Genomic DNA, 25,265 nt, shown 5'->3' with positions numbered 1-25,265 from the left:
GGTTATTCATGAGAGTTTTTTTGTGGGTTAAGTCTTCCGTGTGTGTAAACGGTTTCATTTCTCTTCAAGATGCGGACGACTCGAGAGAGAGAATATCCCGCTCAGGTAAGCTGCATTTTTCTGCTATGGTACAATGACTCACTCTGCTGCAGTAAAATGATGCAAGCGAATGTTCGTTTACCAACTGGCTAGTTTGGTGGTTTTAGTTAGAAAGTAGCTAACCACGTGCCATGTTAGCTAGTATGCTAGCTTTCCAGTTAGGAGTGACCGGACCATCGGTCATTATAAACCCAACATTAGAGGTCTCTGCTACGGTGATGATAAAATGAACTCTCTCTTACCGAATCAGCCTTTGAAGGAGAAACTTCTTTACCAGATTCTGAGTAGCATTTGGCCCCTGATTCGACTGTCGTTGCTGCGCTAATGACACCCTATTCTCAATAGTGTACTACTTATTAACGTTGATCTGGTCAGAAGTAGTTCACTGTATTGGAAATAAGGTTCCATTAGCGACGATATCCGTGTCGGGTTCTATATGCCTGCATGTTACCTGTTCATAAATGGACCTCCCTAACTTCCCCTCTGATCAACAGGAAAGCAGGACAGATGCCGGGAAGTCCAGAAGAATGACACGTGAGTACCTTGACTTTACCTCTAGGATCATTAGTTGTGTTCAGCTTGTCTGCCCTTCACCTTTAGGGGATTCGCCAGGGCCCTTTATCTAATTCCCAAGCAAATGGATACAATTTCAGTGTAAAGGTAGATTAAGTGAATATATGCTAGCATTAGCAACTATTAAGAATATGGTTATCAGCTAGCATGCTAGAACATACCTGTAGACTTCGACGTTATGCTAGCTTTAGTTAGCATTGGCTATCAAAGCTACAGTTATCATATCTCAGTGCACCTTGGGGTAGACTTTCAGCATGTGGTGACTGGCTGTAAATGATGATCCTCAATGACAAGCATATATCTGATTTTTGGTGATGCTAACTTTGATCTGATGGCCTCCTTGTCCAGTGTTCCCAAAGCCTCTTGTAGTAATATACAGACCAGTAAGTCACTAACTTGGATGTGTTCTTTGCTCAGGTCTGCATTACTTGTGACATGACTTCCTGACTTCAAGGCATCTGTACAGAATCTCCACCTGGAGTTCCATTCTGGAATAGGAATGTGGTGCTGGTGAGGAACATTTGAGTTTATTCACTGGTGTTCAGGACACTTCTAATGGCACCACATTTCTATATGGTCACTACATCTGGGCTTTATATGATGATCCATTGACAAGCATATGTCTTATTTTGTGAAACTACCTTCTTCTGATGGGCTCTATTCAAGAACCTTCTTTCCTCTCATAGAAGACAAGCTATAACTAACGTTATTTTATGATTCTCTCTGTAGAATACCTGATTCCAGACCACGAGACTGATGCGCTTTGTGAAAATCCAGGTTGGTGAAATGTTGAGACACTGACATCATTTGACATAGTACCCCACTTCCCTTTATAGTGCACTACCTTAGACCAGGACCCATGTACTATAAAGGCAACAGGGTGACTTTGGATGTAGACACTTTCACCTTTTGGCTGACCAACTGTACAAGATGGTTACCGGGACGTGCTACAGTCCCAATGATGATGAACTTAGCTCACTTTGAACCGATGTGAAACGACATGAACTACTGAGTGACTGTAGCTAATGCACCAGTTGTATGTTTAAATGTTCTTTACAGCAAAACACCAACTTCCTTTCTCATTTTAACAGACGTGGGGATGACGTTTCCTGAAGGGATTAACGACCTTCACTGGTGAGTTCGTCCAACTATCAAACTGGGTTCCCCACTACGGGTAGGACTGGTCTTCCACCCGTATACATGTTGGTGGAATCCCAAATGGCACCTTGTGAACTGCTCCTGAGTGGCACAGGGGTCTAGGGCACATCTGGCTGTGATTGGGACCACCATCGGGCAGGTCACAATACAGTACGGCTAGTCGGTCTCGTCAATAAGTAGTCCACTGTATAGGGACTGGGGTGCCATGTGGGTTGAGTGACATGACTCCGTGGAACCAGTCACTTGAAGATGCTACAGTCCCAATGATGACAATCTTAGCTCACTTTGAACCGATGTGAAACGACATGAACCGCTGAGTGACTGTATATAATGCTGCAGTTAGTCATCGATTCCTCAATCATCACACTAATACAATGATTGCCTTTCATTCCTCAGGGTCTGGGTGCTGTGGTCAATGGCATTGCAGCGTGGACTCCAACATACTGGTAAGTTGTGGTTCTGAAACGGTCCCAAGTGGTGCTTTATAGTTTATTGTATTGATATTTACACAGCATTGTTAACTTTACTTGTATAGTTTAGCTGAACATGACATGTTTGAGCTCTCCCAACCTTCTGCTGAACATGACATGTTTTAGCTCTCCCAGCCTTCTGCTGAACATGACACGTTTGAGCTCTCCCAACCTTCTGCTGAACATGACATGTTTTAGCTCTCCCAGCCTTCTGCTGAACATGACATGTTTGAGCTCTCCCAACCTTCTGCTGAACATGACATGTTTGAGCTCTCCCCACCTTCTGCTGAACATGATGAATATTCTCTTTGGAATCTCGTTCGTCTGAACTCCTGTTGAGAAAAGGAATAGCTGACTTCAGCAGAGGGCTACGTAACCTGTCATTAAGGCTACATATGTTATGTCTAACCCCCTCCTTGTGCCCTCATATCTGGTCCCCACCCAGACTGTAACCTGAAGCTTTTGTCTTCCTAGGTTCTTCTGTATGTGGCTGAACAGGAAGCTGTGATGCCAACTAGACTGGTGAGTTTTGGTTAATGAGTACGTTTGGTAATTGTTATGGGTAATGAATCTAGTCCTTGTGTCTTACCAGAGCCTCTGCCTTAGCCACAAGCTATAACCAGTCTAGTGTTAAAAATCACTGCAAACAAGAGTGAACAGTTGATGTTTGGTAGTCGTGGTGACTCTGGCCCCTAGTGATGACACCCGCACGCGTCTTACGCCCTGCGTCGACGACAGAACCTGCAAAGGTGGACCCACTGGCGTTGCCAGGGCAACAAGGGGACAGCTGGTTGGGGTTACCAACTATCTGATGGGACCAGAGACCCACACAAAATAGCATTTGGCTCTGCATTGTTGATCAAAAATGGCTGCTATTAGATTTAATATGGAGAATCATTCATGAAGTGCTAGTAGCAGCACACGGGACTGGGGTGGATGGGCCACTCGGGATGTCGTCAGATTCATATTTTCTTGCATATTGAATACTGACTTCCAAATAACTGGTGTCCTGATGCAGTACAGGGCCCTTGTCAGCACTTTCCATAATTGTCTCAGGGCAGTAGAGCTGGTCTAGAATCAGACAATAAAGCAGTCTTTGAATGTAGTGCTGTTCAGCATGTTTATTTAGACTCCTCTCCTTCAGGTCCTGATGGTGGTACCAGACTAGTTACTAGAAGATGCCTGTTACTGAACTACCTCAAGGTGTGTGTGATCGACTTGACTTCTGTCCTTTATAATGTAGAAGTGATGATTTCCTGTTACCGCCCCAGTCTGATGTTAAGCTGACTGATTGGTTACTGAACTGATCTATACTCTAGAGCAGTGTTTCACAATCCTGGTTCTTGGGACCGAGGTGTAAGGCTTCGTTTAGATTTACAGCTCAATTCTGATCTTTCACTAATTAGTCTTGAATAATCAGACCCTAATGTTGTTGGTGAAACTCTGTTGTTTCTGAAATACTCTGGGATACCACCTAAGCCTTCTTCTTGGGGGGGGGGGAACACTTGTTGCCAGTTTTGTGTCCCCAGGATTAGAATACACTGCTATAGACTGATCTCATGTCTGACGACAAGGTCTTACAATGTCACTTCATGGTTTCCTACTTTCTCCCTCTAGGTTTCTGCCCCTCTGGTTGAGGTCCTGGTGTCTGCGGGGTTTGGAAAGGTGTGTGACTTTAGACGGCATCTTAACGCTCCTTCCACATGGAGCATTCTGGAATGTTGTAAATGATGAATTTGTGTTTTCCAGTCAGGTGGCAATTCTGTCCTGTGTTCTGGGGCTGGATCAAGGTCTGGCCTCCCATCGGTCCTCTTGTGGGTTGGGCAGACACTGACAAGCCTGCTCTCGGTGCATGGGGCAGGGGTAAGGTGGGCTGCCTGCCTGGAGGGAGGGTGTCTGGGTGGGGAGCTTGACCCCAGACCTTGGACCGCTGGCTGGATGGCTACAATGACTGAACCTGAGTCTGATCTCATTTCAGAATGCTCTGCTTATAGTCTGCAGTACCTAATGTACTTCTGCATAATGTTTAATTAGGGATCTGTTCCTTCCAGGTCCTGACTGTTCCAGCCTGGCCACTGGAGAACTGTTGCTGCACGACCTCAAGGTGTGTAGGATCAACTTTCACTTGATCTGTTGCCATTAACTTCTGTCCTTTATGATGTAGAAGTGATGATTTCCTGTTACCGCCCCAGTCTGATGTTAAGCTGACTGATTGGTTACTGAACTGATCTATACTCTAGAGCAGTGTTTCACAATCCTGGTTCTTGGGACTGAGATGTAAGGCTTTGTTTAGACTGACAGCTCAATTCTGATCTTTCACTAATTAGTCTTGAATAATCAGACCCTAATGTTGACTGCAGCTATTTACCTAAGTTGCTATAAATATAAACTTCAGAGAAATAATCTAAATGTTATTGATGAACCCCGGTCGTTTCTGAAATAATCTGGGATACCACCTAAGCCTTGTTCTTGGGGGGGAAACACTTGGTGACAGTTTTGGGTCCCCAGGATTAGAATACACTGCTATAGACTGATCTCATGTCTGACTACAATGTCACTTCATGCTTTCCTACTTTCTCCCTCTAGGTTTCTGCCCCTCTGGTTGAGGTCCTGGTGTCTGCAGGGTTTGGAAAGGTGTGTGACTTTAGACGGAATCTTATGGCTCCTTCCACATGAAGCATTCTGGAATGTTGTAAATGATGAGCACTCCTCGTGTCTGCCAGTCTGTCAGATCTGTGCTCTGGGGCTGGGTAAAGGTCTGGCCTCCCATCGGTCCTCCTGTGGGTTGGGCAGACACTGACAAGCCTGCTCTTGTTGGGGGCAGGGGTAAGGTGGGCTGCCTGCCTGGAGGGAGGGTGTCTGGGTGGGGGCTTGACCCCAGACCCTGGACCGCTGGATGGCTACAATGACTGAACTATATAGACCTGATCTGGTTTCAGAATGTTCTGGATGTAGTCTAGTAATCTAAAATGGGGATTATTTGGTTTTAAAACTGTTATGTTTGTTTTAGATCTCGTTGGCTGCTGAGGTGTTGCTGTGCTGGTGGAGTGTGAAGGTGTGTAGTGTTATTATAATACACTGAGTATAGAGGACATTAACACCTTCCTAATATTGAGTTTACCCCCAGAACAGCCTGTTGTCTACAAGGGGTCTAAGCGTTCCACAGGGATGTTGGCCCGTGAAACAACTGTGGGACGGCGTTGGAGTCTAGTTAGCTGGATGTCCTTTGGGTGGTGGACCAGTGTTGATACACATGAGAAACTGTTGAGCTTGACAAACCCAGCAGTGTTTCAGTTGACACAAACCGGTGTGCCTGGCACCTGTCATACCTCATTCCAAGGATCTTAAATCCTTTGTCTTGCCCATTCACCCTCTGAGTGGTACACAATCCTTGTCTTGTGGTTTAAAAACCCTTTTAACCTGTCTGTTCATCTACACTGATTTAACCATCACTTCAATAAGGGCTCGCTTTCACCTGGTCAGGTTAATGTATTGACCACTCAGTGGATATGTGTTGTAATGGGAAAGGGGGCAGATCAATATTAGGAAGATGTTAATGTACTGTTGAATGTTCCTCTTGGATCATCACACTGACCCATGCAATGTGTTCTACACTACATACTCTGACGTGATGAGTCATCATTACCGCCCCAGTCTGATGTAACGCTGACTGATTGGTTAATCTCTGATCAAGTCATCTCATACCTTGTGTATTAGCCCCTACAGTATCACCAGGGTTTAATTCTCACACTATTTTCCCCTCTAGCTCTCCAGTTTTACACCTGCAAGCCCTCTTGCACTCCTGATTGGTCAGCAAGGAAGTGGGACGTCTCGTTGGAACTGGGGGGAAACCAGGCCAAGTCAATTCAACCCCACGACTGTGTTTTGATGTGTATATATAAATCTACAAAATAATGCTTGTCCTATTCTTTCTTGGTGGTAGTAAATCAGACTTGTTGTATTTGGCCATTTTTCAATACTGAACAGTGTGATATTTCCTGTCATCTCATTATGTAGTTATTCTAGGTTTGACTGATTTCTCACTGGCTATAGAAAGTTGACTGGCTAATTTTAAGCCAATTTGTTTTTGAATTGATGTGAGCAGCATGTTCAGTCATTGACACAATGGGATAGATAATAGATGGAATAAATTCAGTTTAACGCTGCTACCAGTTCCTAGGCCGTTGTTGAAAAATAAGAGTTTGTTCTTAACGGACTTGCCTAGTTAAATAAAATAACAGTAACATGCAAAAAATAACAGTCAGGGATTACACAAAGAAATGAGAAGAGAAAAAAAGTTATCCACATTATTTCAAATACAGACATTCAGTTTTGTATACATTTCCAAGACTAAATAGTTTTCCAAATCAGATTTTTAATTAAGAAATGGGACTTTCTTAATGTTTTGTGTATGAAATGTTTTCCTAATAAAATAGATTTGACACTCGCATTCAATTGTGGAATCAGTGTAGTTTCAATGGTTGTATGCAATTTGAAGCCAAGATACAGTTTTTACTTCAGTCCAGATCACTTCGCTCTATAACAATGACAATAAGTGTTCAATAGATTTGTTTCTAGTTCACAAAAACTGCATTCACTGATAAAGGTATACATTTAGAAATCAAGCTATTACACGGATAGAATCTATGGATCATCTGAAAGGAGGTCTCTTACTGTGTTGGTCTCCATAAATTTGCATGGAGTGAGCCAAGCACGGCGCCAGTTTACACCAAACGATGAAGCCCAACAAAATATCGCAGAGGGAATAGACTTCCTGTAGAAAATATCCCTTAATAAACAATTGTTGAATCTCGTATCTAGTAGACCAATGACATTCACTTACAATCGGATATATTCCAAAATTATGCATTATTCTGAAGTGAAGTTTTTATCCCACTAGGTATAGTTTTAATAACAGTGTCATATTCCTTGCTTGAAACCTCAAAGTTGTATCTTTCCATAAATTCTCTGTGTAAATAGATTCCCACTAATATTAACTAATTGGCTGACGAGGACAATGTTTTTTGAGAACCATTTACGGTTAAATAACATGTTTCTATGTAATATCGTCCCATTGTTCCATAAAACATTTGAGGTGAAAAGTTGTGTTTATACAACAAAGCCCAGCACATTAAAGCCTGCTTGTGAAAAGCCGCCAGCTTCACAGGAAGTTTACCCACAACATATGGACATTGTAGTACCAAATTAAGCCCTTCAAACTTCTGACAAACAAAATGAGGTATAATATTCCAGAAATGATGTGGATTTTCTAATGTACCTTTTAATCCAGTTGACCTTTAACATGTGGTTGAAGAGAGTGAAGTCTAAGACGTTTAGACCGCCATCACAAACCCTGTTGGTGATAAACATCTCTTTTTATCTTATGTGGCTTGTTTTTCCATATGAAGTTGTACAAAAGCCTATCTATCTAAGGTACAGCAAGTGGATTTGGGAATGTCAATAGATGAAAGGTAGGATGCAGGAGATAGCCCCTCAGCTTTGGATAAAAGCACCCGTCCTTGAAGATTTAAATCCCTCAACCATGAGGATCATTTTTTTTTGACAGATTCAGTTACAGGGTTCAAATTAAGATCATTGACAGCCGTAAGATTGTTGGTGATCTTTACACCGAGGTAGGTTACAGTATATTTTTCAGAGATGTTACAAACATCTCACATTTGGAAAGATTTAATACCAAACCTGAGATTTTGGAGAACTGCTTCACGATATCCAATGCTAATCTAGCTTGTGACACATTTGTCAAAAAGTTTTTTTTTTTACAATTTCTCAAAGTTTCAGATCAAATTGGCGGTCAACTAAGCGTTTGTTTTTTTTCACCTTTATTTAACCAGGGAGGCTAGTTGAAAACAAGTTCTCATTTACAACTGCGACCTGGCCAAGATAAAGCATAGCAGTGTGAACAGACAGCAACACAGAGTTACACATGGAATAAACAATTAACAAGTCAATAACACAGTAGAAAATAAATATACATTAAAAAAAAAGGATATATATACATTGTGTGCAAAAGGCATGAGGAGGTAGGCGAATAATTATAATTTAGCAGATTAACACGAGTGATAAATGATCAGATCGTCATGTGCAGGTGGAGATACTGGTGTGCAAAAGAGCAGAAAAGTAAATAAATATAAACAGTATGGGGATGAGGTAGGTAAATTGGGTGGACTATTTACCGATGGACTATGTACAGCTGCAACGATCGGTTAGCTGCTCAGATAGCAGATGTTTAAAGTTGGTGAGGGAGATAAAAGTCTCCAACTTTTATTCTCTATTGTGTTTACTATAAACCAAGTTCCGTTACATTTAAGTAAGTTTGAGAGGGATACAAGTTAAAGTTACTCGGATCAAACAGGAAATCTCGTCTGCAACCGCCGCTATCTTCAGCACCCCTGTGAAATTATATATACCGGTATATGTTTTTCGCCGAGATGGCCAGTCAATTTGAGTAAGGTTATTGTGTATTCTACGTAATGACGCAGTTGCACGTTATTACGTATTTGCGGCATCACGCAATGACATCACAACGTAATTTAGCAAAAAATCAAGTTCCTCTGGAAATTAGTTGGCAATACTGAGCGGAATGCGGCGAAAGCACCTACCGGTAACTAAGCTAGTCGCCACATTGGCATTCAATCTAAAGCCATCCTTTTGTTTCAACTCCTCCACTGATCTTCAGAATTTACTCTAGTCCAATAATGGACTTTATTTCTAGTATCAAACATGTTTTGTTCTGATTTGTTTATTTCATGTTCAGGCCGATATCTGTCTGTTAGCATTGCAACGTCTTTCGATGATGAGAATTTACACAGACCTGTTCTGAATACCTGATTGTACTTTAGTATTTCTGATGAGAGACTTGCAATTTATATTTAACCAAAACGTGTTTCGAAATGCTGCGTTCGCAGAACACGTGTCCGCAACTAGCGAGGTCACATGGCAAACACCGTTATTTAATGGCTGGCTTAGCTACCGGAGTTGTAACTATCATAAGTTCACTTTTTATAATTTTCTCCTTTCAGGATGCCGACGACTCGAATGTGCTGCTCTGGTAAGAAACATATTACTTGAATACCTGCTTCCGTGGTGGTTTTAGTTAGAAAGTAGCTAACCACGTGCCATGTTAGCTAGTATGCTAGCTTTCCAGTTAGGAGTGACCGGACCGTCGGTCATTATAAATCAACATTAGAGGTCTCTGCTACGGTGATGATAAAATGAACTCTCTCTTACCGAATCAGCATTTGAAGAAGAAACTTCTTTACCAGATTCTGAGTAGCATTTGGCCCCTGATTCGACTGTCGTTGCTGCGCTAATGACACCCTATTCTCAATAGTGTACTACTTATTAACGTTGATCTGGTCAGAAGTAGTTCACTGTATTGGAAATAAGGGTCCATTAGCGACGATATCCGTGTCGGGTTCTATATGCCTCCATGTTGCCTGTTCATAAAGGGACCTCCCTAACTTCCCACCTGATCAACAGGAATGCAGGACAGATGCCGGGAAGTCCAGAAGAATGACACGTGAGTACATTGACTTTACCTCTAGGATCTAATTCCAAAGTTAGTAGATACAAGTTCACTGTAAATGTAGAATATTAAGTGAATATTCAATAGCATTAGCCACTATTAAGAATATGGTTATCAGCTAGCATGCTAGACCATACCTGTAGACGTCGTTATGCTAGCTTTAGTTAGCATTGGCTATCTTATCTTATCTCAGTGCACCTTGGGGTAGACTTTCAGCATGTGGTGACTGGCTGTAAATGATGATCCTCAATGACAAGCATATATCTGATTTTTGGTGATGCTAACTTTGATCTGATGGCCTCCTTGTCCAGTGTTCCCAAAGCCTCTTGTAGTAATATACAGACCAGTAAGTCACTAACTTTGATGTGTTCTTTGCTCAGGTCTGCATTACTTGTGACATGACTTCCTGACTTCAAGGCATCTGTACAGAATCTCCACCTGGAGTTCCATTCTGGAATAGGAATGTGTGCTGGTGAGGAACATTTGAGTTTATTCACTGGTGTTCAGGACACTTCTAATGGCACCACATTTCTATATGGTCACTACATCCGGGCTTTATATGATGATCCATTGACAAGCATATGTCTGAATCTTTTGTGAAGATACTCTTTATTCTGATGGGCTCTATTCAAGAACCTTCTTTCCTCTCATAGAAGACAGGCTATAACTAACGTTATTTTATGATTCTCTCTGTAGAATACCTGATTCCAGACCACGAGACTGGTGCGCTTTGTGAAAATCCAGGTTGGTGAAATGTTGAGACACTGACATCATTTGACATAGTACCCCACTTCCCTTTATAGTGCGCTACCTTAGACCAGGACCCATGTACTATAAAGGCAACAGGGTGACTTTGGATGAAGGCAATTTCAACTTTTGGCTGACCCAACTGTACAAGATGGCTCCCGGGACATGCTACAGTCCCAATGATGATGAACTTAGCTCACTTTGAACCGATGTGAAACGACATGAACTACTGAGTGACTGTAGCTAATGCACCAGTTGTATGTTTAAATGTTCTTTACAGCAAAACACCAACTTCCTTTCTCATTTTAACAGACGTGGGGATGACGTTTCCTGAAGGGATTAACGACCTTCACTGGTGAGTTTGTCCAACTATCAAACTGGGTTCCCCACTACGGGTAGGATTGGTCTTCCACCCGTATACATGTTGCTAGAATCCCAAATGGCACCTCATTCCTTGTGAACTGCTCCTGGGTGGCGCAGGGGTCTAGGGCACATCTGGCTGTGATTGGGACCACCATCGGGCAGGTCACAATACAGTACGGCCAGTTGGTCTCGTCAATAAGTAGTCCACTGTATAGGGACTGGGGTGCCATGTGGGTTGAGTGACATGACTCCGTGGAACCAGTCACTTGAAGATGCTACAGTCCCAATGATGACAATCTTAGCTCACTTTGAACCGATGTGAAACGACATGAACCGCTGAGTGACTGTATATAATGCTGCAGTTAGTCATCGATTCCTCAATCATCACACTAATAAAATGATTGCCTTTCATTCCTCAGGGTCTGGGTGCTGTGGTCAGTGGTATTGCACCGTGGACTCCAACATACTGGTAAGTTGTGGTTCTGAAACGGTCCCAAGTGGTGCTTTATAGTTTATTGTATTGATATTTACACAGCATTGTTAACTTTACTTGTATAGTTTAGCTGAACATGACATGTTTGAGCTCAACCTTCTGCTGAACATGACATGTTTTAGCTCAACCTTCTGCTGAACATGACATGTTTTAGCTCAACCTTCTGCTGAACATGACATGTTTTAGCTCAACCTTCTGCTGAACATGACATGTTTTAGCTCTCCCAACCTTCTGCTGAACATGACACGTTTGAGCTCTCCCCACCTTCTGCTGAACATGACATGTTTTAGCTCTCCCAACCTTCTGCTGAACATGACACGTTTTAGCTCTCCCAACCTTCTGCTGAACATGACATGTTTTAGCTCTCCCAACCTTCTGCTGAACATGACACGTTTTAGCTCTCCCCACCTTCTGCTGAACATGACATGTTTTAGCTCTCCCAACCTTCTGCTGAACATGACACGTTTGAGCTCTCCCAACCTTCTGCTGAACATGACATGTTTTAGCTCTCCCAGCCTTCTGCTGAACATGACATGTTTTAGCTCTCCCAACCTTCTGCTGAACATGACATGTTTGAGCTCTCCCCACCATCTGCTGAACATGATGAATATTCTCTTTGGAATCTCGTTCGTCTGAACTCCTGTTGAGAAAAGGAATAGCTGACTTCAGCAGAGGGCTACGTAACCTGTCATAAAGGCTACATATGTTATGTCTAACCCCCTCCTTGTGCCCTCATATCTGGTCCCCACCCAGACTGTAACCTGAAGCTTTTGTCTTCCTAGGTTCTTCTGTATTTGGCTGAACAGGAAGCCGTGATGCCAACTAGACTGGTGAGTTTTGGTTAATGAGTACGTTCGGTATTTGTTATGGGTAATGAATCTAGTCCTTGTGTCTTACCAGAGCCTCTGCCTTAGCCACAAGCTATAACCAGTCTAGTGTTATAACTCACTGCAAACAAGAGGGTACAGTTGATGTTTGGTAGTCGTGGTGACTCTGGCTCCTAGTGATGACACCCGCACGCGTCTTACGCCCTGCGTCGACGACAGAACCTGCAAAGGTGGACCCACTGGCGTTGCCAGGGCAACAAGGGGACAGCTGGTTGGGGTTACCAACTGTCTGATGGGACCAGAGACCCACACAAAATAGCATTTGGCTCTGCATTGTTGATCCAAAATGGCTGCTATTAGATTTAATATGGAGAATCATTCATGAAGTGCTAGTAGCAGCACACGGGACTGGGGTGGATGGGCCACTCGGGATGTCGTCAGATTCATATTTTCTTGCATATTGAATACTGACTTCCAAATAACTGGTGTCCTGATGCAGTACAGGGCCCTTGTCAGCACTTTCCATAATTGTCTCAGGGCAGTAGAGCTGGTCTAGGATCAGACAATAAAGCAGTCTTTTAATGTAGTGCTGTTCAGCATGTTTATTTAGACTCCTCTCCTTCAGGTCCTGATGGTGGTACCAGACTGGTTACTAGAAGATGCCTGTTACTGAACTACCTCCAGGTGTGTATGATTGACTTGACTTCTGTCCTCTATAATGTAGAAGTGATGATTTCATATTACCGCCCCAGTCTGATGTTAAGCTGACTGATTGGTTACCGAACTGATCTACACTAGCAGCGTGTTCTGGTCCTGGGGCCCCAGAAGAGTGGTGGGTCCCCAGGATTAGATAATGCTGTGCTGTTGACTGATCTAATGTCTGACCACTAGTTCTTACAATATCACTTAATAATCCCTCAACTCTCCTCCCCCAGTTGATGTCCTTGTGGGTCTGCAGTCTTCCGGAAGGTGTGTATGAATTGTTTTTACAGCATCTTCACTCACTGACCCTGCACCTCTTGCACTTGCTACAAACTCCACCTACCTTCTACCTACTCATTAACATCACTGAGGGAACTACAACTCCAATGAACACTTCGCTACAGCACACTCCCACCACATGGAACATTCTGGAATGCTGTTTGTGATGAAGTCACACAGTAGTTCGTTAGCTTCTGTCCGGTGCTCTGTGGCTGGCATCAACCCAGGTTTCCCATCGGTCCTCCTGTGGGTTGGGCAGACACTGACAAGCCTGCTCTCGGTGCATGGGGCAGGGGTAAGGTGGGCTGCCTGCCTGGAGGGAGGGTGTTTGGGTGGGGAGCTTGTAGCCAGACCTTGGACCACTGGCTGGATGGCTACAATGACTGAACCTGAGTCTGATCTCATTTCAGAATGCTCTGCTTATAGTCTGCAGTACCTAATGTACTTCTGCATAATGTTTAATTAGGGATCTGTTCCTTCCAGGTCCTGACTGTTCCAGCCTGGCCACTGGAGAACTGTTGCTGCACGACCTCAAGGTGTGTAGGATCAACTTTACTTGATCTGTTGCCATTAACTTCTGTCCTTTATCATGTAGAAGTGATGATTTCCTGTTACCGCCCCAGTCTGATGTTAAGCTGAACTGATCTATACCCTAGAGCAGTGTTACACCTCAGTCCCAAGAACCAGGATTGTGAAAGGCTTCGTTTAGATTTACAGCTCAATTCTGATCTTTCACTAATTAGTCTTGAACAATCAGACCCTAATGTTGTTGGTGAAACTCTGTTGTTACTGAACTGATCTATACTCTAGAGCAGTGTTTCACAATCCTGGTTCTTGGGACCGAGATGTAAGGCTTCGTTTAGACTGACAGCTCAATTCTGATCTTTCACTAATTAGTCTTGAATAATCAGACCCTAATGTTGACTGCAGCTATTTACCTAAGTTGCTATAAATATAAACTTCAGAGAAATAATCTAAATGTTATTGATGAACCCCGGTCGTTTCTGAAATAATCTGGGATACCACCTAAGCCTAGTTCTTGGGGGGGAAACACTTGGTGACAGTTTTGGGTCCCCAGGATTAGAATACACTGCTATAGACTGATCTCATGTCTGACTACAATGTCACTTCATGCTTTCCTACTTTCTCCCTCTAGGTTTCTGCCCCTCTTGTTGAGGTCCTGGTGTCTGCAGGGTTTGGAAAGGTGTGTGACTTTAGACGGAATCTTAACGCTCCTTCCACATGAAGCATTCTGGAATGTTGTAAATGATGAGCACCTCGTGTCTGCCAGTCTGTCAGATCTGTGCTCTGGGGCTGGGTAAAGGTCTGGCCTCCCATCGGTCCTCCTGTGGGTTGGGCAGACACTGACAAGCCTGCTCTTGTTGGGGGCAGGGGTAAGGTGGGCTGCCTGCCTGGAGGGAGGGTGTCTGGGTGGGGGCTTGACCCCAGACCCTGGACCGCTGGATGGCTACAATGACTGAACTATATAGACCTGATCTGGTTTCAGAATGTTCTGGATGTAGTCTAGTAATCTAAAATGGGGATTATTTGGTTTTAAAACTGTTATGTTTGTTTTAGATCTCGTTGGCTGCTGAGGTGTTGCTGTGCTGGTGGAGTGTGAAGGTGTGTAGTGTTATTATAATACACTGAGTATAGAGGACATTAACACCTTCCTAATATTGAGTTTACCCCCAGAACAGCCTGTTGTCTACAAGGGGTCTAAGCGTTCCACAGGGATGTTGGCCCGTGACACAACTGTGGGACGGCATTGGAGTCTAGTTAGCTGGATGTCCTTTGGGTGGTGGACCAGTGTTGATACACATGAGAAACTGAGCTTGACAAACCCAGCAGTGTTTCAGTTGACACAAACCGGTGTGCCTGGCACCTGCCATACCTCATTCCAAGGATCTTAAATCCTTTGTCTTGCCCATTCACCCCTGTACACAATCCTTGTATTGTGGTTTAAAAACCCTTTTAACCTGTCTGTTCATCTACACTGATTTAACCATCACTTCAATAAGGGCTCGCTTTCACCTGGTCAGGTTAATGTATTGACCACTCGGTGGATATGTGTTGTAATGGGAAAGGGGGCAGATCAATATTAGGAAGATGTTAATGTACTGTTGAATGTTCCTCTTGGATCATCACACTGACCCATGCAATGTGTTCTACACTACATACTCTGACGTGATGAGTCATCATTACCGCCCCAGTCTGATGTAACGCTGACTGATTGGTTAATCTCTGATCAAGTCATCTCATACCTTGTGTATTAGTCCCTACAGTATCACCAGGGTTTAATTCTCACACTATTTTTCCCTCTAGCTCTCCTGTTTTACACCTGCAAGCCCTCTTGCACTCCTGATTGGTCAGCAAGGAAGTGGGACGTCTTGTTGGAACTGGGGGAAACCAGGCCAAGTCAATTCAACCCCACGACTGTGTTTTGATGTGTGTATATATAAATCTACAAAATAATGCTTGTCCTATTCTTTCTTGGTGGTAGTAAATCAGACTTGTTGTATTTGGCCATTTTTCAATACTGAACAGTGTGATATTTCCTGTCATCTCATTATGTAGTTATTCTAGGTTTGACTGATTTCTCACTGGCTATAGAAAGTTGACTGGCTAATTTTAAGCCAATTTGTTTTTGAATTGATGTGAGCAGCATGTTCAGTCATTGACACAATGGGATAGATCGATGGAATAAATTCAGTTTAACGCTGCTACCAGTTCCTAGGCCGTTGTTGAAAAATAAGAGTTTGTTCTTAACGGACTTGCCTAGTTAAATAAAATAACAGTAACATGCAAAAAATAACAGTCAGGGATTACACAAAGAAATGAGAAGAGAACTGATCCACATTATTTCAAATACAGACATTCAGTTTTGTATACATTTCCAAGACTAAATAGTTTTCCAAATCAGATTTTTAATTAAGAAATGGGACTTTCTTCAAATGTTTTGTGTATGAAATGTTTTCCTAATAAAATAGATTTGACACTCGCATTTAATTGTGGAATCAGTGTAGTTTCAATGGTTGTATGCAATTTGAAGCCAAGATACAGTTTTTACTTCAGATCACTTCGCTCTATAACAATGACAGAATAAGTGTTCAATAGATTTGTTTCTAGTTCACAAAAACTGCATTCACTGATAACAAGGTATACATTTAGAAATCAAGCTATTACACGGATAGAATCTATGGATCATCTGAAAGGAGGTCTCTTACTGTGTTGGTCTCCATAAATTTGCATGGAGTGAGCCAAGCACGGCGCCAGTTTACACCAAACGATGAAGCCCAACAAAATATCGCAGAGGGAAAAGACTTCCTGTAGAAAATATCCCTTAATAAACGATTGTTGAATCTCGTATCTAGTAGACCAATGCCATTCACCTGGATATCGCTTACAATTGGATATATTCCAAAATTATGCATTATTCTGAAGTGAAGTTTTTATCCCACTAGGTATAGTTTTAATAACAGTGTCATATTCCTTGCTTGAAACCTCAAAGTTGTATCTTTCCATAAATTCTCTCTGTGTAAATAGATTCCCACTAATATTAACTAATTGGCTGACGAGGACAATGTTTTTCGAGAACCATTTACGGTTAAATAACATCTTGTTTCTATGTAATATCGTCCCATTGTTCCATATAAAACATTTATGAGGTGAAAAGTTGTGTTAATACAACAAAGCCCAGCACATTAAAGCCTGCTTGTGAAAAGCCGCCAGCTTCACAGGAAGTTTACCCACAACATATGGACATTGTAGTACCAAATTAAGCCCTTCGAACTTCTGACAAACAAAATGAGGTATAATATTCCAGAAACGATGTGGATTTTTTAATGTACCTTTTAATCCAGTTGACCTTTAACATCTGGTTGAAGAGAGTGAAGTCTAAGACATTTAGACCGCCATCACAAACCCTGTTGGTGATAAACATCTCTTTTTATCTTATGTGGCTTGTTTTTCCATATGAAGTTGTACAAAAGCCTATCTAAGGTACAGCAAGTGGATTTGGGAATGTCAATAGATGAAAAAAGATAGGATGCAGGAGATAGCCCCTCAGCTTTGGATAAAAGCACCCTTCCTTGAAGACTTAAATCCCTCAACCATGAGGATCATGTTTTTTTTGACAGATTGACAGCCGTAAGATTGTTGGTGATCTTTACACCGAGGTAGGTTACAGTATATTTTTCAGAGATGTTACAAACATCTCACATTTGGAAAGATTTAATACCAAACCTGAGATTTTGGAGAACTGCTTCACGATATCCAATGCTAATCTAGCTTGTGACACATTTGTCAAAAAAGTTTTTTTTTTACAATTTCTCAAAGTTTCAGATCAAATTGGCGGTCAACTAAGCGTTTGTTTTTTTTCACCTTTATTTAACCAGGGAGGCTAGTTGAAAACAAGTTCTCATTTACAACTGCGACCTGGCCAAGATAAAGCATAGCAGTGTGAACAGACAACACAGAGTTACACATGGAATAAACAATTAACAAGTCAATAACACAGTAGAAAATAAATATACATAAAAAAAAAGGATATATATACATTGTGTGCAAAAGGCATGAGGAGGTAGGCGAATAATTATAATTTAGCAGATTAACACGAGTGATAAATGATCAGATCGTCATGTGCAGGTGGAGATACTGGTGTGCAAAAGAGCAGAAAAGTAAATAAATATAAACAGTATGGGGATGAGGTAGGTAAATTGGGTGGACTATTTACCGATGGACTATGTACAGCTGCAACGATCGGTTAGCTGCTCAGATAGCAGATGTTTAAAGTTGGTGAGGGAGATAAAAGTCTCCAACTTTTATTCTCTATTGTGTTTACTATAAACCAAGTTCCGTTACATTTAAGTAAGTTTGAGAGGGATACAAGTTAAAGTTACTCGGATCAAACAGGAAATCTCGTCTGCAACCGCCACTATCTTCAGCACCCCTGTGAAATTATATATACCGGTATATGTTTTTCGCGAGATGGCCAGTCAATTTGAGTAAGGTTATTGTGTATTCTACGTAATGACGCAGTTGCACGTTATTACGTATTTGCGGCATAACGCAATGACATCACAACGTAATTTAGCAAAAAATCAAGTTCCTCTGGAAATTAGTTGGCAACACTGAGCGGAATGCGGCGAAAGCACCTACCGGTAACTAAGCTAGTCGCCACATTGGCATTCAATCTAAAGCCATCCTTTTGTTTCAACTCCTCCACTGATCTTCATAATTTACTCTAGTCCAATAATGGACTTTATTTCTAGTATCAAACATGTTTTGTTCTGATTTGTTTATTTCATGTTCAGGCCGATATCTGTCTGTTAGCATTGCAACGTCTTTCGATGATGAGAATTTACACAGACCTGTTCTGAATACCTGATTGTACTTTAGTATTTCTGATGAGAGACTTGCAATTTATATTTAACCAAAACGTGTTTCGAAATGCTGCGTTCGCAGAACACGTGTCCGCAACTAGCGAGGTCACATGGCAAACACCGTTATTTAATGGCTGGCTTAGCTACCGGGGTTGTAACTATCATAAGTTCACTTTTTATAATTTTCTCCTTTCAGGATGCCGACGACTCGAATGTGCTGCTCTGGTAAGAAACATATTACTTGAATACCTGCTTCCGTGGTGGTTTTAGTTAGCAAGTAGCTAACCACGTGCCATGTTAGCTAGTATGCTAGCTTTCCAGTTAGGAGTGACCGAGCCATCGGTCATTATAAACCCAACATTAGAGGTCTCTGCTACGGTGATGATAAAATGAACTCTCTCTTACCGAATCAGCATTTGAAGAAGCAACTTCTTTACCAGATTCTGAGTAGCATTTGGCCCCTGATTCGACTGTCGTTGCTTCGCTAATGGCACCCTATTCTCAATAATGTACTACTTATTAACGTTGATCTGGTCAGAAGTAGTTCACTGTATTGGAAATACGGGTCCATTAGCGACGATATCCGTGTCGGGTTCTATATGCCTGCATGTTGCCTGTTCATAAATGGACCTCCCTAACTTCCCCTCTGATCAACAGAAATGCAGGACAGATGCGGGAAGTCCAGAAGAATGACACGTGAGTACCTTGACTTTACCTCTAGGATCATTAGTTGTGTTCAGCTTGTCTGCCCTTCACCTTTAAGGGATTCGCCAGGGCCCTTTATCTAATTCCCAAGCAAATGGATACAATTTCACTTTAAAGGTAGATTATTAAGTGAATATTCACTAACAGCAACTATTAAGAATATGGTTATCAGCTAGCATGCTAGACCATACCTGTAGACGTCGTTATGCTAGCTTTAGTTAGCATTGGCTATCAAAGCTACAGTTATCATATCTCAGTGCACCTTGGGGTAGACTTTCAGCATGTGGTAACTGACTGTAAATGATGATCCTCAACGACAAGCATATATCGGATTTTTGGTGATGCTAACTTTGATCTGATGGCCTCCTTGTCCTGTGTTCCAAAGCCTCTTGTAGTAATATACAAACTAGTGGGTCACTAACTTGGATGTGTTCTTTGCTCAGGTCTGCATTACTTGTGACATGACTTCCTGACTTCAAGGCATCTGTACAGAATCTCCACCTGGAGTTCCATTCTGGAATAGGAATGTGGTGCTGGTGAGGAACATTTGAGTTTATTCACTGGTGTTCAGGACACTTCTAATGGCACCACATTTCTATATGGTCACTACATCCGGGCTTTATATGATGATCCATTGACAAGCATATGTCTGAATCTTTTGTGAAGATACTCTTTATTCTGATGGGCTCTATTCAAGAACCTTCTATCCTCATAGATAGCCAAGCTATAACTAACAGTCCTTTGTCATTCCTTCTATAGAATACCTGATTCCAGACCACGAGACTGGTGCGCTTTGTGAAAATCCAGGTTGGTGAAATGTTGAGACACTGACATCATTTGACATAGTACCCCACTTCCCTTTATAGTGCCCCTACCTTAGACCAGGACCCATGTACTATAAAGGGAATAGGGGGTGACTTTGGATGTAGACACTTTCACCTTTTGGCTGGCCAACTGTACAAGATGGCTACCGGGACATGCTACAGTCCCAATGATGATGAACTTAGCTCACTTTGAACCGATGTGAAACGACATGAACTACTGAGTGACTGTAGCTAATGCACCAGTTGTATGTTTAAATGTTCTTTACAGCAAAACACTAACTTCCTTTCTCATTTTAACAGACGTGGGGATGAAGTTTCCTGAAGGGATTAACACGCCCTTCACTGGTGAGTTCATCCAACTATCGTCCAACTATCAAACTGGGTTCCCCACTACGGGTAGGATTGGTCTTCCACCCGTATACATGTTGGTGGAATCCCAAATGGCACCTTGTGAACTGCTCCTGAGTGGCACAGGGGTCTAGGGCACATCCGGCTGTGATTGGGACCACCATCGGGCAGGTCACAATACAGTACGGCCAGTCGGTCTCGTCAATAAGTAGTCCACTGTATAGGGACTGGGGTGCCATGTGGGTTGGGTGACATGACTCCGTGGAACCAGTCACTTGAAGATGCTACAGTCCCAATGATGACAATCTTAGCTCACTTTGAACCGATGTGAAACGACATGAACCGCTGAGTGACTGTATATAATGCTGCAGTTAGTCATCGATTCCTCAATCATCACACTAATAAAATGATTGCCTTTCATTCCTCAGGGTCTGGGTGCTGTGGTCAGTGGTATTGCACCGTGGACTCCAACATACTGGTAAGTTGTGGTTCTGAAACGGTCCCAAGTGGTGCTTTATAGTTTATTGTATTGATATTTACACAGCATTGTTAACTTTACTTGTATAGTTTAGCTGAACATGACATGTTTGAGCTCAACCTTCTGCTGAACATGACATGTTTGAGCTCAACCTTCTGCTGAACATGACATGTTTTAGCTCAACCTTCTGCTGAACATGACACGTTTGAGCTCTCCCCACCTTCTGCTGAACATGACATGTTTTAGCTCTCCCAACCTTCTGCTGAACATGACATGTTTGAGCTCTCCCCACCTTCTGCTGAACATGATGAATATTCTCTTTGGAATCTCGTTCGTCTGAACTCCTGTTGAGAAAAGGAATAGCTGACTTCAGCAGAGGGCTACGTAACCTGTCATAAAGGCTACATATGTTATGTCTAACCCCCTCCTTGTGCCCTCATATCTGGTCCCCACCCAGACTGTAACCTGAAGCTTTTGTCTTCCTAGGTTCTTCTGTATTTGGCTGAACAGGAAACCGTGATGCCAAGTAGACTGGTGAGTTTTGGTTAATGAGTACGTTCGGTATTTGTTATGGGTAATGAATCTAGTCCTTGTGTCTTACCAGAGCCTCTGCCTTAGCCACAAGCTATAACCAGTCTAGTGTTATAACTCACTGCAAACAAGAGGGTACAGTTGATGTTTGGTAGTCGTGGTGACTCTGGCTCCTAGTGATGACACCCGCACACGTCTTACGCCCTGCGTCGACGACAGAACCTGCAAAGGTGGACCCACTGGCGTTGCCAGGGCAACAAGGGGACAGCTGGTTGGGGTTACCAACTGTCTGATGGGACCAGAGACCCACACAAAATAGCATTTGGCTCTGCATTGTTGGGCTCTGCATTGTTGATCCAAAATGGCTGCTATTAGATTTAATATGGAGAATCATTCATGAAGTGCTAGTAGCAGCACACGGGACTGGGGTGGATGGGCCACTCGGGATGTCGTCAGATTCATATTTTCTTGCATATTGAATACTGACTTCCAAATAACTGGTGTCCTGATGCAGTACAGGGCCCTTGTCAGCACTTTCCATAATTGTCTCAGGGCAGTAGAGCTGGTCTAGGATCAGACAATAAAGCAGTCTTTGAATGTAGTGCTGTTCAGCATGTTTATTTAGACTCCTCTCCTTCAGGTCCTGATGGTGGTACCAGACAAGTCACCTGTTACTGAACTACCTCAAGGTGTGTGTGTGATCGACTTGACTTCTGTCCTTTATAATGTAGAAGTGATGATTTCATATTACCGCCCCAGTCTGATGTTAAGCTGACTGATTGGTTACCGAACTGATCTACACTAGCAGCGTGTTCTGGTCCTGGGGCCCCAGAGGAGTGGTGGGTCCCCAGGATTAGATAATGCTGTGCTGTTGACTGATCTAATGTATGACCACTAGTTCTTACAATATCACTTAATAATCCCTCAACTCTCCTCCCCCAGTTGATGTCCTTGTGGGTCTGCAGTCTTCAGGAAGGTGTGTATGAATTGTTTTTACAGCATCTTCACTCACTGACCCTGCACGTCTTGCACTTGCTACAAACTCCACCTACCTTCTACCTACTCATTAACATCACTGAGGGAACTCCAATGAACGCTTTGCTACAGCACACTCCCACCACATGGAACATTCTGGAATGCTGTTTGTGATGAACCTCAACCACAGTTGGTTGGCTTCTGTCCGGTGCTCTGTGGCTGGCATCAACCCAGGTTTCCCATCGGTCCTCCTGTGGGTTGGGCAGACACTGACAAGCCTGCTCTTGCGTTTTGGGGCAGGGGTAAGGTGGGCTGCCTGCCTGGAGGGAGGGTGTCTGGGTGGGGGCTTGACCCCAGACCTTGGACCACTGGCTGGATGGCTACAATGACTGAACCTGAGTCTGATCTCATTTCAGAATGCTCTGCATGTAGTCTGCAGTACCTAATGTACTTCTGCATAATGTTTAATTAGGGATCTGTTCCTTCCAGGTCCTGACTGTTCCAGCCTGGCCACTGGAGAACTGTTGCTGCATGACCTCAAGGTGTGTAGGATCAACTTTCACTTGATCTGTTGCCATTAACTTCTGTCCTGTATCATGTAGAAGTGATGATTTCCTGTTACCGCCCCAGTCTGATGTTAAGCTGACTGATTGGTTACTGAACTGATCTATACTCTAGAGCAGTGTTTCACAATCCTGGTTCTTGGGACTGAGATGTAAGGCTTCGTTTAGATTTACAGCTCAATTCTGATCTTTCACTAATTAGTCTTGAACAATCAGACCCTAATGTTGTTGGTGAAACTCTGTTGTTACTGAACTGATCTATACTCTAGAGCAGTGTTTCACAATCCTGGTTCTTGGGACCGAGATGTAAGGCTTCGTTTAGACTGACAGCTCAATTCTGATCTTTCACTAATTAGTCTTGAATAATCAGACCCTAATGTTGACTGCAGCTATTTACCTAAGTTGCTATAAATATAAACTTCAGAGAAATAATCTAAATGTTATTGATGAACCCCGGTCGTTTCTGAAATACTCTGGGATACCACCTAAGCCTAGTTCTTGGGGGGGAAACACTTGTTGACAGTTTTGGGTCCCCAGGATTAGAATATACTGCTATAGACTGATCTCATGTCTGACTACAAGGTCTTGCAATGTCACTTCATGGTTTCCTACTTTCTCCCTCTAGGTTTCTGTCCCTCTGGTTGAGGTCCTGGTGTCTGCAGGGTTTGGAAAGGTGTGTGACTTTAGACGGAATCTTAAGGCTCCTTCCACATGAAGCATTCTGGAATGTTGTAAATGATGCAGCCATTTCCACTTACCCAGTCTGTTGGCAGTCCTGTGTTCTGGGGCTGGGTAAAGGTCTGGTCTCCCATCGGCCCTCCTGTGGGTTGGGCAGACACTGACAAGCCTGCTCTCAGTGCAGGGGTAAGGTGGGCTGCCTGCCTGGAGGGAGGGTGTCTGGGTGGGGGCTTGACCCCTGGTCCGCTGGCTGGATGGCTACAATGACTGAACTATATAGATCTGATCTGGTTTCAGAATGTTCTGGATGTAGTCTAGTAATCTAAGATGGGGATTATTTGGTTTTAAAACTGTTCTGTTTGTTTAGATCTGGTTGGCTGCTGAAGTGTTGCTGTGCTGGCGGAGTGTGAAGGTGTGTAGTGTTATTATAATACACTGAGTATAGAGGACATTAACACCTTCCTAATATTGAGTTTACCCTCAGAACAGCCTGTTGTCTACAAGGGGTCTGTAAGCGTTCCACAGGGATGTTGGCCCGTGAAACAACTGTGGGTCGGCATTGGAGTCTAGCTAGCTGGATGTCCTTTGGGTGGTGGACCAGTGTTGATACATATGAGAAACTGAGCTTGACAAACCCAGCAGTGTTTCTGTTGATACAAACTGGTGTGCCTGGCACCTGCCATACCTCATTCAAAGGATCGTAAGTCCTTTGTCTTGCCCATTCACCCTCTGAGTGGTACACAATCCTTGTATTGTGGTTTTAAAACCCTTTGAACCTGTCTGTTCATCTACACTGATTTAACCATCACTTCAATAAGGGCTCGCTTTCACCTGGTCTGGTTAATGTATTGACCACTCAGTGGATATGTGTTGTAATGGGAAAGGGGGCAGATCAATATTAGGAAGATGTTTATGTTCTGTTGAATGTTCCTCTTGGATCATCACACTGACCCATGCAATGTGTTCTACACTACATACTCTGACGTGATGAGTCATCATTACCGCCCCAGTCTGATGTAACGCTGACTGATTGGTTAATCTCTGATCAAGTCATCTCATACCTTGTGTATTAGTCCCTACAGTATCACCAGGGTTTAATTCTTACACTATTTTCCCCTCTAGCTCTCCTGTTTTACACCGGCAAGCCCTCTTGCACTCCTGATTGGTTAGCAAGACGTTGGAACTGGGGGGAAACCAGGTCAAGTCAATTCAACCCCACGACTGTGTTTTGATGTATGAATAAAGCTACAAATGTTTATGCTTGTCTTGTTTCTTTCTTGGTGGTAGTAAATCAGACTTGGTAAATCTGGCCATTTTGAATTAACCATATGGTGTTCAGAATTCAATACTGAACAATGTGACATTTCCTGTCATTTCAAATCTTTACGTCGTTGTTCTAGGTGGTTCTAAACATGCACATGTAACGGTGAATTTGACATTTTACACTGGCTATAAAAAGTTGACTGAGTAATTATTTTAATCCATTGATTTGTTTTTGGAAGGATGTTATTGTGAGCAGCAT

The 25,265-nt window shown here is 42.9% G+C and overlaps 1 protein-coding gene, 13 non-coding genes and 5 pseudogenes across 32 annotated transcripts; all 19 read left to right on the top strand.

Annotated features, from left to right (window-relative positions):
- On the top strand, positions 1-25,002 carry LOC149980751 (uncharacterized). 19 transcript variants are annotated; one of them, XM_090183439.1, is made up of 16 exons: positions 8,826-8,922; positions 9,341-9,369; positions 9,801-9,840; positions 10,227-10,318; positions 10,543-10,590; positions 10,906-10,948; positions 11,376-11,425; positions 12,232-12,279; positions 12,902-12,960; positions 13,212-13,245; positions 13,741-13,793; positions 14,414-14,461; positions 22,992-23,044; positions 23,691-23,738; positions 24,111-24,155; positions 24,866-25,002. In XM_090183439.1, exons 10-15 carry the CDS (start codon positions 13,215-13,217, stop codon positions 24,151-24,153), a joined length of 276 nt encoding a protein of 91 aa, XP_090039565.1. In that variant the 5' UTR covers positions 8,826-8,922; positions 9,341-9,369; positions 9,801-9,840; positions 10,227-10,318; positions 10,543-10,590; positions 10,906-10,948; positions 11,376-11,425; positions 12,232-12,279; positions 12,902-12,960; positions 13,212-13,214; the 3' UTR covers positions 24,154-24,155; positions 24,866-25,002. The 19 variants fall into 19 exon arrangements, 6 of the variants coding, with proteins under 6 accessions (XP_090039562.1, XP_090039565.1, XP_090039566.1 ...); XR_016483054.1 differs by lacking the exons at positions 8,826-8,922; positions 9,341-9,369; positions 9,801-9,840; ... (9 more) ...; positions 24,111-24,155; positions 24,866-25,002 and adding exons at positions 1-105; positions 594-633; positions 1,090-1,182; ... (8 more) ...; positions 14,836-14,880; positions 15,583-16,268; XM_090183440.1 differs by lacking the exon at positions 24,111-24,155.
- On the top strand, positions 310-388 carry LOC149980756 (small nucleolar RNA SNORD26). Its single transcript, XR_016483564.1, has one exon. It is a non-coding gene; the product is annotated as a small nucleolar RNA SNORD26 (small nucleolar RNA).
- LOC149980755 (small nucleolar RNA SNORD29) lies at positions 1,626-1,689 on the top strand. Its single transcript, XR_016483568.1, has one exon. It is a non-coding gene; the product is annotated as a small nucleolar RNA SNORD29 (small nucleolar RNA).
- LOC118966213 (small nucleolar RNA SNORD30) lies at positions 2,589-2,660 on the top strand. Its single transcript, XR_005053479.1, has one exon. It is a non-coding gene; the product is annotated as a small nucleolar RNA SNORD30 (small nucleolar RNA).
- On the top strand, positions 2,991-3,117 carry LOC118966232 (small nucleolar RNA SNORD22). Its single transcript, XR_005053491.2, has one exon. It is a non-coding gene; the product is annotated as a small nucleolar RNA SNORD22 (small nucleolar RNA).
- On the top strand, positions 3,539-3,608 carry LOC149980754 (small nucleolar RNA SNORD31). The gene has a single exon (XR_016483563.1). It is a non-coding gene; the product is annotated as a small nucleolar RNA SNORD31 (small nucleolar RNA).
- On the top strand, positions 4,460-4,529 carry LOC118966219 (small nucleolar RNA SNORD31). Its single transcript, XR_005053485.1, has one exon. It is a non-coding gene; the product is annotated as a small nucleolar RNA SNORD31 (small nucleolar RNA).
- On the top strand, positions 5,922-5,995 carry LOC118966222 (small nucleolar RNA SNORD31; annotated as a pseudogene).
- LOC118966208 (small nucleolar RNA SNORD29) lies at positions 10,768-10,831 on the top strand. Its single transcript, XR_005053474.2, has one exon. It is a non-coding gene; the product is annotated as a small nucleolar RNA SNORD29 (small nucleolar RNA).
- Positions 12,046-12,117, top strand: LOC118966215 (small nucleolar RNA SNORD30). The gene has a single exon (XR_005053481.1). It is a non-coding gene; the product is annotated as a small nucleolar RNA SNORD30 (small nucleolar RNA).
- Positions 12,448-12,574, top strand: LOC118966231 (small nucleolar RNA SNORD22). Its single transcript, XR_005053490.2, has one exon. It is a non-coding gene; the product is annotated as a small nucleolar RNA SNORD22 (small nucleolar RNA).
- On the top strand, positions 12,996-13,070 carry LOC149980753 (small nucleolar RNA SNORD31; annotated as a pseudogene).
- Positions 15,438-15,511, top strand: LOC118966223 (small nucleolar RNA SNORD31; annotated as a pseudogene).
- On the top strand, positions 20,333-20,396 carry LOC149980752 (small nucleolar RNA SNORD29). Its single transcript, XR_016483567.1, has one exon. It is a non-coding gene; the product is annotated as a small nucleolar RNA SNORD29 (small nucleolar RNA).
- Positions 21,297-21,368, top strand: LOC118966214 (small nucleolar RNA SNORD30). The gene has a single exon (XR_005053480.1). It is a non-coding gene; the product is annotated as a small nucleolar RNA SNORD30 (small nucleolar RNA).
- On the top strand, positions 21,699-21,825 carry LOC118966233 (small nucleolar RNA SNORD22). Its single transcript, XR_005053492.2, has one exon. It is a non-coding gene; the product is annotated as a small nucleolar RNA SNORD22 (small nucleolar RNA).
- LOC118966230 (small nucleolar RNA SNORD31) lies at positions 22,254-22,328 on the top strand (annotated as a pseudogene).
- On the top strand, positions 23,100-23,169 carry LOC118966218 (small nucleolar RNA SNORD31). Its single transcript, XR_005053484.2, has one exon. It is a non-coding gene; the product is annotated as a small nucleolar RNA SNORD31 (small nucleolar RNA).
- On the top strand, positions 24,721-24,794 carry LOC118966225 (small nucleolar RNA SNORD31; annotated as a pseudogene).
- Positions 25,003-25,265: the final 263 nt, after the last annotated feature.

This window comes from Oncorhynchus mykiss, chromosome 9 (assembly GCF_057628025.1).
Source record: "Oncorhynchus mykiss isolate SJ-2025 chromosome 9, ASM5762802v1, whole genome shotgun sequence".
In the NCBI taxonomy this organism is placed as follows: domain Eukaryota; kingdom Metazoa; phylum Chordata; class Actinopteri; order Salmoniformes; family Salmonidae; genus Oncorhynchus; species Oncorhynchus mykiss.
The sequence above is the reverse complement of the archived record's forward strand: the minus strand, read 5'-3'. Positions and strand labels throughout refer to the sequence as shown.